General features: G+C 38.7%; 1 protein-coding gene across 2 annotated transcripts in view; it reads left to right on the forward strand.

Annotated features, from left to right (window-relative positions):
• The window catches only part of Kctd16 (potassium channel tetramerization domain containing 16), a 267,766-nt gene that overhangs the window by 158,935 nt on the left and 94,989 nt on the right, over positions 1-13,842 (forward strand). Inside the window, exon 3 of one of the 2 annotated variants that reach the window (XM_055622993.1) lies at positions 8,879-8,887. The exons of the other annotated variant lie outside the window; for it this stretch is intronic. Coding sequence (XP_055478968.1) covers positions 8,879-8,887 — 9 coding nt within the window. The remainder of the gene's footprint in view (positions 1-8,878; positions 8,888-13,842) is intronic. 2 annotated transcript variants of the gene reach the window in all.

Below are 13,842 nucleotides of genomic sequence, written 5' to 3' on the forward strand. Positions count from 1 at the left end.
GACAGGGGGTGCACATGGGGAAAGCGAGCAGGAGACCCCAGACAGGGCTTGCCTCCTTTCTGTGGGTCTTAGACTCCTGCAAATAGCAGATGTAGATGCTGTCCTAAATCTAGCTACAGTGCCCACATCCTCATATCTACTACCTTGCCTTTCTTTCCTTTTTCTTTTATTTCCTTTTCTTTGTTTTTGTTTTATGTCCCCCCTTTTTTCTATAGTTTCTGATAATTGCTCCTTTGTTTCCATTCTCCACTCTGCTTCTTCTATATTTCTTTAGGCCATTCGCAGGTATATTTTAAGAATACTAAGCTAGTTTCTGGTTTCTTGCTCTCTTTCTTCTCTTTTTTTCTTTCTTTCTTTCTTTTCCCTCATCTCCAGCTATTCCATTGCCCCAACATGACCTTCTTGTTCTTATTTCTCATTAAAAATCCCACCTATTCTTGTAAATCAGCTTATGGCTAGTGAGGTCAGTCTATTTGAGAGAAATGTCTCTACAATTTCTGAGACATTAGGAGGGAAAACTTTAGCTCTGTTGACCTCTTTCTTGTGAGCTTGTAAAACACAATTGAGTTCTAACTTATACTGAGTTTATTGCTCTTTCTTCACATGTGACTTTTTCCTAGAAAAGCATAAACTCTTAAGTTACAGTTGCCATATTACATGATGTGATTAGAACCTATACATACAGACGTACTTGGCTTACATTTGACTATTTCGATTTTACATTTTACACTGTTCATTTTCAGTTTTTACCCTTTGCTCATAAGAATCCCTCTAAATATGAAACTCAGGGAATTTTAAGGAATATGTCTTTTCTTTGAGTATGTCTATCATGAATGTATGTTAAGTGTATGTAGGAAGAACAAACAGCCATACAAGCAAGCATACAATTGTCTTTGCATATTTGGATCTGAGTAAATTATTTCTATTCTTTCTTGAGCTACATCAAATCTTCTCTGTCTACAAGGAAAGAAAGGAGAAAAGGAAGTTCTGGGGTAGCAGTGCTCCAGGGTTCTTGTCTAGAAGGTATTTTAAAGCCCCCTTTTCCAAAGGGTTCTCTTACATAACATATGCATTTCTTCACAAAACAAACTTGAATTCTTCCTTGAAATAAAAGAGAGGAAAAACCTTAAGAATAATGGGTTGGACTCTTTATAAAGGCAGCCAATTTTACTCACTTCAGAAATCATTTACTCACGCTTTCATTTAGCAACATTTACTAAACTTTCACTGTTAGTAACATCCTTCCGGTCACTTAGAACTTTGAGTTAAAGCAAGTAGAGACACGTGCCTGTATCTATGCATAGTAATGACTCATTCTGTAGAGTTCCAGAGTCTGCACATAGCAGCATAGAGGGGTGATGACTGACAAAGGCTATTTGTGAGCTGAGACACACATTTTAGAAAAGTTGGGGATGAGTTAACGTCAAGAGTACCGTCAAGAATAAGCTCTTGGGTCCTTCCTATTAAGGAGAATCACTCTGACATTCACTTGGCAAGACTGTAGCCTGACTAGATGGCTGAAGAGCCCGCCATCTCCAGGTATTATGTAGTGTTGTGATCTACGAAGAGTTAATTCCTGAGAAGAATCTTTGCAGTTAACATTAAGACAAGCAAATGATCAGCTGGACCCTTTTGTTTGATGACAGAACAAACGAATTCAGGCTTTCCTTTTCAATGCCAGAACTCATCCTCCTCCCCCCACCACACACACACACTGAAATAAAGCTTTTACTTCCTAATGACCTAATTTGTATGAATCCTTGGAGTTTTTTATTTAATTCGGCCGATTTCTCTACAAATGTTGATTCATTTAGCTTAATCTTGTCATCAAGTTACTGATGATTGAGTTAGAATGTATATTTCTTCTTTTATTCCTTTTTACTTGTAGGACAAAAGTCTGGGAAACAGAACATATTTTCTCTTTAGCACTTAAGGTGTTGAAAGTAATCAGGAGGAAAATAAACCACTCCACTTCCTGTCTTTCCTCTTATTCTTTACATTTCTCCCATTCCATTCCCTTTCATTTGGTTCTCCTCTTACTTCTCTTTTATGGATGGGCCAAACGTCCATGTACCTTGCAAACTAAAAGGCACAGGTCAAAGTTAACTACAGTTAGCAGTTAATTCAAGCTTGCAATGCTTTTTCCCTTTCGAGGAGGTGGTAACTTGTACCTAGAAATTTGCTGTGCTTTTAATAGTCCTTGGTTCCTTATACCAAAGGCAAATGACACTTAAGATTAGGGGATAGGTTCCTCTCACAGGTGCCCTTTGGCTTGCCTCTCTTGCCTTTCATTAGAATAGAAAATTTGTTATCTTTTTTTTTCATTGTATGGTTTTGGCTTCTTTGTCAAAAATCAAGTATCTGTAGGCATGTGGGTTTATTTCTGGATCTTCCTTCAATTCAATTCCATTGATCCACCAGTCTGTTTCTATGCCAGCACCATGCCTTTTCTTTTTTTTTTTGTTACTGTTGCTCTGTACAGCTTGAGACCATGGATGGAGGTACCTCCAGAAGATCTTTTATTGTACTGGATTGTTTTAGCAATCCATCAATATGGCAAAATCATAGTAAAGGAATCTCAAGATAGTTGGTTGCATTGCATCGAAGAAGCAGAGTGGAAGGAATGCATGCTCATGTTCAGCTCAATTTTGCACTCTTACACAGTTCAGGATCCTTTGCCTATGGAATGCTGGCACCCATAATGTGTGGGTATTCCTACCACAATTAATGTAATCAAGGTAATTGCCCGCAAATATTTCAGGTGGTCAGTGTGATCTAGACAATCTTTCATTGAGGTGATATCCCTCTTCCCAGATGATTCTATGTTTCTAAATGGAGAATTAAAACTAACCATCAAAGAACTCAAAAGAAACATCTGTTCATTCAGACTACAGGGGGAGTACAGACAGTGAAATTTTATTCTAGTGATTGACATGAACTATTACATCCCTTCTGTGGGAGTCTACAGTGTAGATGAAATAATCTACAATTAGTACGTCAGACTCAAGGTTTTTGTTGTTATTATTGTTAACCAGTTGCATCTTGGAAATTTTTACTTATTCAAAATATGAATGAATACTTACAGTTGAGGAGTGAACATGATATTTCGTTGTGGAGTATTAATTAGGTAGATTAAAGGAGCCTTTCTCCAGTTGCTAGCTCACTCATTTATGACTTATAAAATAATGAGATCATAGAAAATTTTAAAATCACATCAACTGCCACAAGAAGTGAGAGGATTATATGTGATAAGGCATTCATATTGCTAGATGTAACTTCTGACATATATTAAACACAGTAATTTCCACTATTTAGAAGTAGTGGTGCAATTGGTATTAAAAATATCATCTGTAATTCACCTTCAATACCAATAAAACTATGCTATAGATGAGGGTTTTTTTTAGTGAAACAATGATATTTTGTACCTTTATGAATTGTGAGATTATGAAATTTGTCTCATTTGCATCACTGTATTCTCGAATTGGAAATGCTGATGCCAGCACATCTGCACAAGAAGTAGAAAGGAATTTCAAGTGGCCAACCAGTAACAGGTCTGCAGGGTGTTTCTGGTCTAATGGAATTCAGGTAGAGATTAAAAACGAAGGAAGCAGCCTGCTATTCTACCTGCAGCTTCTGTCAGTAAGTGAAGACATGTAGATAGTGCTAGCCAAGGCAGAGGTAGGGTAGTTTCCATGCCCCCAGAGGACCAAAACATCCCTTCTCTCTGGACGTCCTATAAAATGTTATCTTAGGAGACGTGGGAACAGAATGTATGACCCTTTGTTGAAAGTTATAATCATATGGAACAGATTTAACAGGGAAGAGAAATACAATACAAATCACTATGGCCATCAAAGTTTTTGAATATGTCTGGTGCCAGGGACTGTTATCAGAGTCTGGTCAGACAGAGATAAATAAGATGTAACCAAGCTAGGATCAATTTTTCCAAATACTCACGGCTCAGTGGATGTCATAAGAAATGATAGAATAAGGGAACAGGTTACGCAGGTCTAATTTGGGGGTTGAACTTCAAATAAACAAGAGTTTGCTAAGTGGAGAATGAGGTAAAAAAAATGTTTTATGGTTAAATTTTCAACTCACTCACAATTCTATGTATTCTTTTTGCCTTAGATGCTGGAAAAGATGAACTTTCCCCATCTCCTATGCTGAGTTAGAGCTTTGGTATCAGAGGGTGCTCCTCTTATATACTAGCTCAGAATTACCTATATTGTTGTTACAGAATACCTTTTAGGCTTTTCCCTGGACCTACTGAAATAGAATCCATATCTTCTGAGCACAGGTGTTTATTTTTACAGAAAGCAGGGGCTTTGAGAGTGTGAGAGGCTTAGCTACTTCCCATTGTGAAGCCTGTGGGCATATTAAGATGAAAGAAATGTCACCCGAAGATGACTTAAAACTATCATTTAGTGTACCTTTTGGAAACCTTTGCCTTCGGACCAAGCGGCCTGTATGTCTGTACTTTCAAGCTGCCCTAACCAAATATGACCTCTACGGATCATAAGCCACAAAAACTGGTTCTTCATAGTTCTGGAGGCTCAAGGTTCAAGACCAAAGTGTGCAGCGAATTTGGGATGTGCGGACCTGCTTTCTGATTTGTAGATGATATTCTGGTTGTCCTCTCAGATGCTGGAAGTAACTAATGAACTCCCTTGGGTCTCACTTTTTAAAGAGTTTTAATTACATTCCTGAAAATTGTACTCCTAAAGGCCTCACATCTTAATTCCATCACCTTGACAACTCAGATTTCAAAATGAAAATTTGGGGACAGAATAAACACTTAGATCATGGCAACCATCCTCTGCAATTTCCCAAGTGCTCATCTGTAGACTGTCTGGCTGACCCGTCACACTGCACAGAGACCTCAGGCTCAGGTTCAAAGAGTGAACCTCATTTTATAAAAAGGGACACAGACCAACCTGGTCATGCACAATAAATACTAAGTGGATTGAAACCTCCGGTCCAGGTGTCTCGGATGCCCTGGCTCTGTGTGGCTGATTATAAATGGAACACCTTCCCAGACTGTTTCTCACAGTTTAGTTCACACGCTCTTTTCATTTACAGACACCTCATAGTGTTTTCTTCAGAATTGTTTCCTCTCCACACCTGTCAGAGGGGTGCCTGGAGGAGGCAGAAGCTGTTCAATAGAAGCAGATTGTCTTAAGCAGGTCCTCATTAGCCCGCTTTTGTGAAGAGAATCGTCATGTCTGTCGGGAATTAACAGCATAGACAGAGTGAAAGGGGAATTTTGAAGATTTTATAGTCTACTGCACTCACTATTCATCAACCTCCAGCTTGCTCTTGTCATATGGTAAGAGTTAGAACCATTCTTTTTCCCCCTTATGTGAGGTTTTCATGCCTCATCCTCTGGAATAGTGAACTCAAACAGGGGCAATATTTCCAGGGTACATGTCTTTATATCTATATGGCTATAGATATGCTCTATTGAGATCTATTGAGCAAGGCCAGGTGTGCTGCTGGACTTGCCATGGTACAGAAAACATTTCTCCACGACAAAATATCACTTGGCTAAAAATGTTAATAGTGCTAAAGTTGACAAACCCTGCTCTAAAACAAGATTTTAAGCAAAGCAGTATTATAAAAATGAGTTATATGAATGGAGATATAAGGAATTTTTTTGACTGCTTCAAGATTTTTGTGTAAATACAAGCCTGTATTCATATTGCCTAATAAGAAAGTGTTATGACTTTCCTTATAATGCCAAATTCTTCAATAGAAAATCACAGAATTTTACCGTTACATACAATCCTAAGAAAGTTCTCTCCACCATTTTGTTCTATAAACCATGTCTCTTACCTTCATCAGAAATGTGTTTCATACTTTTCTGTAAATGTAGATAGATAGGGTGATGCCTAGGACATGCTAGCCTTAATTAGTAAATTAGTAATAATATCCTTATCAATATCAAGATTTCAATATCAATATCAAGATGTCCAGATTTGAATGACAAGTTGTCAGATTACTGTTTTGTCCAGATTTGAATGACAAGTTGTCAGATTACTGTTTTGATATGTTGAGTCCATTCCAAGTCTCTCCCTGCTTTTGGGCATTCCTCACTGCTGACACAGGAATTGTGTATTTTTAAAAGTAATGCGTGAAAAATCTCACAAATGTATATATAGAACCCCCTCATTGCTGACTACCACCTCTGGCTGTGTAATCCTACTGGGTATAGAAGGAAGAAGGATGGTATAACAAGTGCCACAATTATATTAAATAATTTTCTCAGGATATCCTTATGTACTAAAAACAGATAACATTTAGAAATCCCATTATGGATAAAAAAAAACACTTGCTAAATTAGGGCATGTTTTCAAGTCTGTGCCCTATATAGCTAACACCCTACAAAAAAAATTCAGATTTTTTTTAAAAGTTTGGTCCAAAGAGAGACACATTTTCTAGTTTGCTCTATTGTTGTGAGGCTGGTGTTTTGTGTATGTGTGTGTCTATGTGTGTGGGTCTATATGTGTGTGTTTTTCCTGCAATAGCTTCTAAGCAAGTCATTAAGATCCAAGGAAAGAATTCTGTAAAATGAAGACATGAAAGTTAATTTTCTCAGGTGTGGTGGGAGCACACACCTTTAGTCTCAGCACTTGGGAGGCAGTGGCAGGTGGATCTCTGTGAGTTTGAGGCCAGCCTGGTCTACAGAGTGAGTTCCAGGACAGCCAAAGCTACATAGCAAGATGCTATCTCAAAAGCAATTAAAAAAATTAATTTTCTCTAAAGTCTTTTCCAGTGTAGAAACCTAATATAGGTCCATTCATTCATTCAATTACATATTTGTTCACTGGTGTCTCCAAGGCTATTAAGCATTTCCTCCTAGACATTACAATACAAAGAGAAAATTATTTCAGATTTTAAGGACCTCAAGTTCCCATAGGCAAAGAAATAGCTAAAGGACACATTGAAGTGGCTCCCTTAGCACAGCCAAGACCTAAAGAGGAGAAAGATGATGGACACAAGGGGAGGAAAGTATATTTATTTACTATTTGAATATAATTCAGCAGTGAATGCCTGTGGGAGGATCTGATTCCCGTGAGACAGGCATGGCTCATCTACTAGATGATAAATTTCTTTCAAACAAGTAATCACATTTTCCTTTTAGCTATTTAATAGTAGAGGATTTGCTGCTTGATGTGGTTAGAATGCCAGCTGTATCATCTTGGGCAAGAGAGGTCACTCTTTTGAGACTCAGTTTTCTCATCCATGGGTTGGGGATTACAATATAAACTATTTATTAAAGGTTACTTAATAGGACTAAACTGATGTATCAAAGATATCACTGGATATCACTACTCAGGTGAAGTTAGCTTGGGTGTTATTGGATGTGAGCATCCCAGGTATAAGAGTTAAAATCTAAGCTCAAAACAGAACCAAAAAATCTGAGCACAGGGGTCTTTCCTGAGACAGATACTCCAGACAAGGACCATGAATGGAGATAACCTAGGACCCCTGCACAGATGTAGCCCATGGCAGCTCAGTGTCCAAGTGAGTTCCATAGTAATAGAAACAGGGACTGTCTCTGACATGAACTGATTGGCCTGCTGTTTGATCACCTCTCCCTGAGGGGGGAGCAGCCTTACCAGGCCACGGAGGAAGACAATACAGCCGCTCCTGATGAGACCTAACAGACTAGGATCAGAAAGAAGGAAAAGAATACCTTCTCTATCAGTGGACTTGGGGCCGGGCATGGGTGCAGAGGGGGAGGAAGGCAGGGATTGGGACTGGAGGAGTGAGGGAACCACAGGGGGGATACAAAGTGAATAAAATGTAATTAATAAAGAATTTTAAAAAGGGATCATGACTCAAAAGAAATATCATTCTGCAACTTATAACCAATAACGGTTATTCAATAAGCCTAAACAATATTTCTTCTTGTGTTTTTGTCCCACTGTATATTTGAAAATATAAGCAATGATGTCATACCAAAAAAAAAATCTAAGCTCAAATGCAATCTCTGACAACTAAGGGTATAAAGAATTCACCAATCCCAACTATCAATCCTCACTTTCCTTATCTCTTAAGCAAGAATAATTGTACACAGTGCACAGAGCTGTCATAGGTCAAAAACATGCAATATGTGTCAAGTGATTGGTGGGTAGGAATAGTCACGTGAGCAATATTTTCTCCTGTCCTACATCCTTTCAGTTTTCTAGGTTTACTGAAAACCACACTCCCTGTTTAAGTCGTTCATTTAAAACATGTATTGTATGCTAACCTGAACCCAAAACTCAAGGCCAGGCTTCATGCTGGATAATTAGAGATATCAGTAATTGATCTGGAATACCCCACGGGTATGCCTTTGCACGAGAATGCTAGTGGCAGTGGCCGCATGCTCCTTTGTCCTGCTTTTTCTTGCTCATTCGTGACAGGCTGCCAGCCATACACCGATGCTTAGTAAGTTACAGTGATCTCTGCCCCCGGAGTATCAGAGTCAAACTGGAAAGGACAGGTTTTCAGAGGCTGATTGTGTCTGGGAAGGGTGTGTGTAGCAGGGCAGGGGGCATGTGGTTGAGCTGTCTACCTTCACTGAATTCTCATCACATCTGTGCCTGTCAGAATCTGAGTTCACAGTGTGACACCTCTCAGAGACCATCATTAACTCCTGGAGAGCAGTTTTCTTGGCCTTCATCTTCTGATTTCTGTCTCTTTGAAGCCAGTTTTTGCCAAACATTCTTTGCTACTTCGTGCACTTCAAAGACAGTGGCGTGTACTGCTCTTGGAACTTTGTGGCGTAGCCCAGGCATAATGCAGTTTGATAGGCTTTATTTGGAAGGGTGATGACATCATTCATTTTGTGTAATGCAGAGTTTTGCGAAATCCACTTACAGATTTTAAGATAAGGTTGGTAAAGGCAAGTTGTATTAATGGTTCAATTCATAATCCTCAGGTATTTGATTCCCTATGGTCATTTTTGGGGTTAAAATTATGTCCTAAAATCCAAGCAACAATGTCATGGTTCAAAACCAGGCTCAGGACTTTCTCTGCCTTTGAATCCAATCTTCTTGTATGAAATGATTGCGTGAATGTAAGTCTGCCAGGGCACTGCCAAGCTTCTGCACCTGCAATTCTTGAATCTAAGCCAAAGCTGAGAGTTTTTCATCAAAAGGGTACCCTAGAAAGAAGGATTAGCAAAGTGATTTTTACTTTTCACTTTTGATTTTCTGTCTGTCCTGGTGGGAGTACCTGGATGAAATTGAGAACTGGTGGGCAGTGCTGAACGCACATTGATTGTAGAGTGTTGCCTTCCAGAAAGCCAAAATGAACAGTAAGCATGACTCCACAGGTTACCACATGGATGTAATCCAATGGCATTTTTACAGCACTGGCCTCTGAAAAGTAGAGCAAGGCTTATTAATATGTAACTACACAGTCATTACATATTTATGCTCTATAGAATATATAATTAGAGCCATGGTGACTATAATTTATTGTCAGTGGGCACAGTTAAGACTGTTCAGATAACCATGTACTGTAATTATGTAGTAATTGCTATTCTTTGAGTAAAAGTAGTAACCAATAAAGTGAAAACTGGCAAGTAATTGCTTTATAATTATTTTGGGAAAGGAATTGTTCCAAGTTAAAGACTGGAGATAAACAGATGAATATTTCATCCGATAGGCAGTGCTCAGTAGCTATGGTAAGCTCCACACCACAGCTAGAGATGTTTATGCCTTTTGCTTTTCCTTTGTTAGGGTGCATACAAATTAAATCCTACTTAGGACCCTTGGAATAGGTATCACCAGTCATTGCTTTAAAGCAGGGCCCAGGTAAATCACTACAGAACAAAGCCTCATTTGTGGTTTTTAAAAATCTCCTTCAGTTATTTCTTTGATAAAGTTGTTTTTCCCCCAAATCTAGCAGTGAGCTGATCAATCCTAGAAGAGTTTCTATTTGTTTCTATTAAGAATATTTAATAATTATCATGTTGGCTCTTCTCATGCTCCATGTTCCTTGTGAAATACTTCTTTCAGTAAGGGACTTTAGAGGTTTCCCTAGGAGAGTCTTTGATTTGCCATAGCTCCTAATTTATTTGGTACCAGATAGAGAAGATTGGAGACAGAGAATTCACTCAACAAACAAAACAGGTCTCCTAAACTGTCTTAAGGTATATAGCTGTATAATTTATTTACTTATTATTATTTATTTTACTGCTAATTAGATCAACAGGGAGATTTTTTTTTGCTGTTGTTGCTGTTGTTCTCAGTTTGGTTTAAAAAAGAATCCCACAGATGTAAACTAATTTAGTTCATGTAAGATGAACATTTCCTCTCATTTATTTCCTATTCTTATTTGAAAATCAAATAACATAATTGCATGGATCTCTAGGAACAAACCCAACAGGAATCAATACTCTTATTAGCTTGGGGTTACTTTAGTTTGTTATTTATTTATTTATTTTTTTATAAAAATCCTTGTGTTGCTGGGAGGTGTGAATAACAACTTCACAGGATGCCAGAGTTTCAGAGGAGACAAATAAATGTGTTTATCTGTACAAGTTACAATTAGTGGCCTACTTACTAACTGATTGGAGTGCATGAAGTAGGTGAAGGACTATTATTTATTTATTAATGTAAACACATCTACAATTACTCAGTTGAAACAATTTTCAGATTTCTGATCAAGCGAGAGAGAGAGAGAGAGAGAGGTGAATATTTTCTGCTATTGAGCTATGGATCTATTATTTGCATGAATATAATATTATCTCTGTGAAGATACACAAGTATACTGGTTGAAAACTTTATTCTTGACATCGAATCAAGGGATTTTCATGGAAAAATGTATACTTTGGGGTGCTTTTTATTTGTTTTATTATATATTTTTTTATCTGCTTGTAGTATTCATAAAAACCCACGTACTTATTTGCATGGTTGGAAGGGTACTGATACCAATGAATGCTCTGAAAATTAGCCATTGTTGTTGCTATTTTAGTCATCTAAAGCTGAGGCACAGTAGAAACTGTTAATCCTATACTCTCCAGTAGTTTGTCAAAGATTTGCCAGAAATCATTGATGTGTGGAAAACTCAACACCAGAATCTCAAAAGAACTGCAAATCAAAGAAGCAATGCTAAATAGAGTGGATACTTGCCTTGTGCCAGAACTCCCTTAAGCAAATCTCTAGACTGAAACAGAACCTGTTTCTCAGAGAAGGTCCCATACCTTGAAGTGAATTTTCCAGGGTGGTGAGTTGGAAATTTCAATGCCTGCCATACAGCTGCAGCTCGGCCCATTGCTAACTCCAGTTTGTGAGAGATCTATGATATTTCAGCGTGCTTGTGGGTCTGTGTCTCCCTTCTAAAGAGAAACTGGGGGAGGTCTCTGTGCTATAACTTTGGGGTTTGCACTTGGAGCAAGAAGAGTTAATCCTGTCACAGTTGTCTGAGGAGTGGACACGTGATTTGACTATGAAGGTGTTAGCCACCTCCAAGGAAAACCAGCACTAATGTCTTGCTTACTAGGTCACTCAGTGAGTAGTTGTGATTAGAAACAATTAACTCTTCACGAGAAGGACCTGGGGCATCCTCGCTTGTACACAGAGAGGGTGGGTTCTGAGCATCTCTGGCTGTGTGGAGAGGGATGCTGAGAAAATACTTTGGACAATGGCCAAAGTTGCTAGCCTTTCCCAAGAATTACCCTCTACCCTATACATATATACGTTCCTGAGCCCATGTTTGTATCTGTCACATGTGGTCTTTCCCCTCTGATCATATTTTCTTAGGCAAGAAAAGGGTGGATAATTTCAATTCTCTCTCTTGGGGGTTAGAGTACTGGTTGTATTAATCACTTGAAATTGAGACAGATAAATAGTGGCTTGGGGGAAGGATAAGTATAGGGCTAATGGGGAAAGGCTAGTGGGCTAAGAGGGATGGAGTCATGCAAAGATAGGTGTCTGCAGGCGAGTAACTGCATGGGTTCTTGAAGGTTACCTAACATGGGAACAGGTTGTGAGATTTCCCTGTTTCTTTTCCATTAAGTCTCAATATTCTTTTATTTTGTTGTTGTTGTTGTTGCTTTATAAGGTATTTTACTGTATATGTATATGATGTATTTCTTTATTAATTTTATGTGACAATTTTCTACATGTATAGAAAATATTCTGACTACTCTCTGCTTTCCCCCTCTAACATCTTCCTCCCATCCTCACCAATAGCATAATACCTTTTAGAAGTATGAAAACTAGCCACCAGGAAGGAAGAGTCCAGCTTAGTTTTAGCTTGATTTTTATACATTGGTGGCTTTCAATTTTCCTAATGCTGAAACCCTTTAATACATTTCCTCATGTTATAGTGACCTCCAACCATAAAATTACTTTCGTTGACACCTCATAACTGTAATTTTGCTACTGTTACGAATTGCAATGTGAATATCAGTGTTTTCTAATTGTCTTAGGTGACCTCTCTATGAAAGGGTCATTTGGCCCTCAAGGGGACCCTGATCCACAGGTTGAGCCTTACTGCTCTAAATCATGCATACATAAGATACGTTATGTTCACTGAAAGGGTACTATTATCTGGTTTCAATGAGCATGAGGTGGAATCCTAACCCTGGTGTTAGTGTTTGGCTTAATGATCCCTGGTTTCTGGCAACAGCTATTTCTACACTTGCAGAATATATCTTTTCAAACTTTGAATTTTTTAAAAAACAATTTGATTACAAGACAGTAGGTTTCCATGTGGCTAGTATCCCTGTATTTCAGTTACTCCTTCCCTCCTTCTCCCTCACCTCCCTAATCTGCTGACCCTGCCTAGAAGTACTTGTCTAGCCCCAGTATTCTCCTTTTCTACTTTGATATAACTTACATTCTACTGTTTCTTTCCATCAGTCATGGCTGCTCTCAAAGGCATTCAGATTTACAGTCTCCACAGGAATGCTAACTTGAACCTACCACATTCGAGCTTGAAAGTAAGGAGGCCCATGAGAGAGCATGTGCTTGTTTCTCTGTGCCTGGCTCACCTCACTCGCTACAGTTTTCTTCTGGTTCCATCTATTTTCCTGCTAATTTCATTTTTGTTTACCACTGAATGAAATTCCATTGTGTGTATGTCCGCATTTTTATCATTCATTCACCAGTTGATAAATGTCTATGCTGATTCTGCTTTCTACATTTATACAGGCCAGCAATGGGCATTGATGAACAAGCATCTCAGTTTAGGATATAGAGAGAGACTCTAGGGTATATGCTCAGGAGTGTAATGGCTAGGTCATATGGTGGTCATATTCTTGGCTTTTTGAGGAATTTCCATAGTGCCTGCACCAGTTTGTGCTCCTACCAATAGTGAATAAATGTTTCTCTATCCCTGCATCCTTGTCAGCCATTGCTCTCATTTGCTTTCTCTTTTTAATTTTTTCTTTTTCTATTTTATTTTATTTTAATTTAATTTTTTATTATTAGTTACATTTTATTAACTCTGTATCCCAGCTGTATCCCTCTCCCTTATTCCCTCCCAATCCCACCCTCCCTCCCTCATCTCCTCCCTGCCCCTTTCCAAGTCCACTGATTGGGGAGGGCCTCCTCTCCTTTCATCTGACCCTGTTTTATCATGTATCTTCAGGACTGGCTGCAAAGTCCTCCTCTGTGGCCTAGCAGGACTGCTCCTCCCTTGGGGGGTGGGGAGGTCAAAGAGCCTGCCATTGAATTCATGTCAGAGATAGTCCCTGTTCCCCTTACTATGGGAAACCAATTGGTTACTGAGATACTATGGGCTTCATCCGAGCAAAGATTCTAGGTTATATCCATCCATGGTCCTTGGTGGAGTGTCAGTCTCAGAAAAGACCCCTGTGCTCAGATATATTTGGTCCTT

This window comes from Psammomys obesus, unplaced genomic scaffold (assembly GCF_907164565.1).
Source record: "Psammomys obesus unplaced genomic scaffold, mPsaObe1.curated_primary_1811, whole genome shotgun sequence".
NCBI classification, from domain to species: Eukaryota; Metazoa; Chordata; class Mammalia; order Rodentia; family Muridae; genus Psammomys; species Psammomys obesus.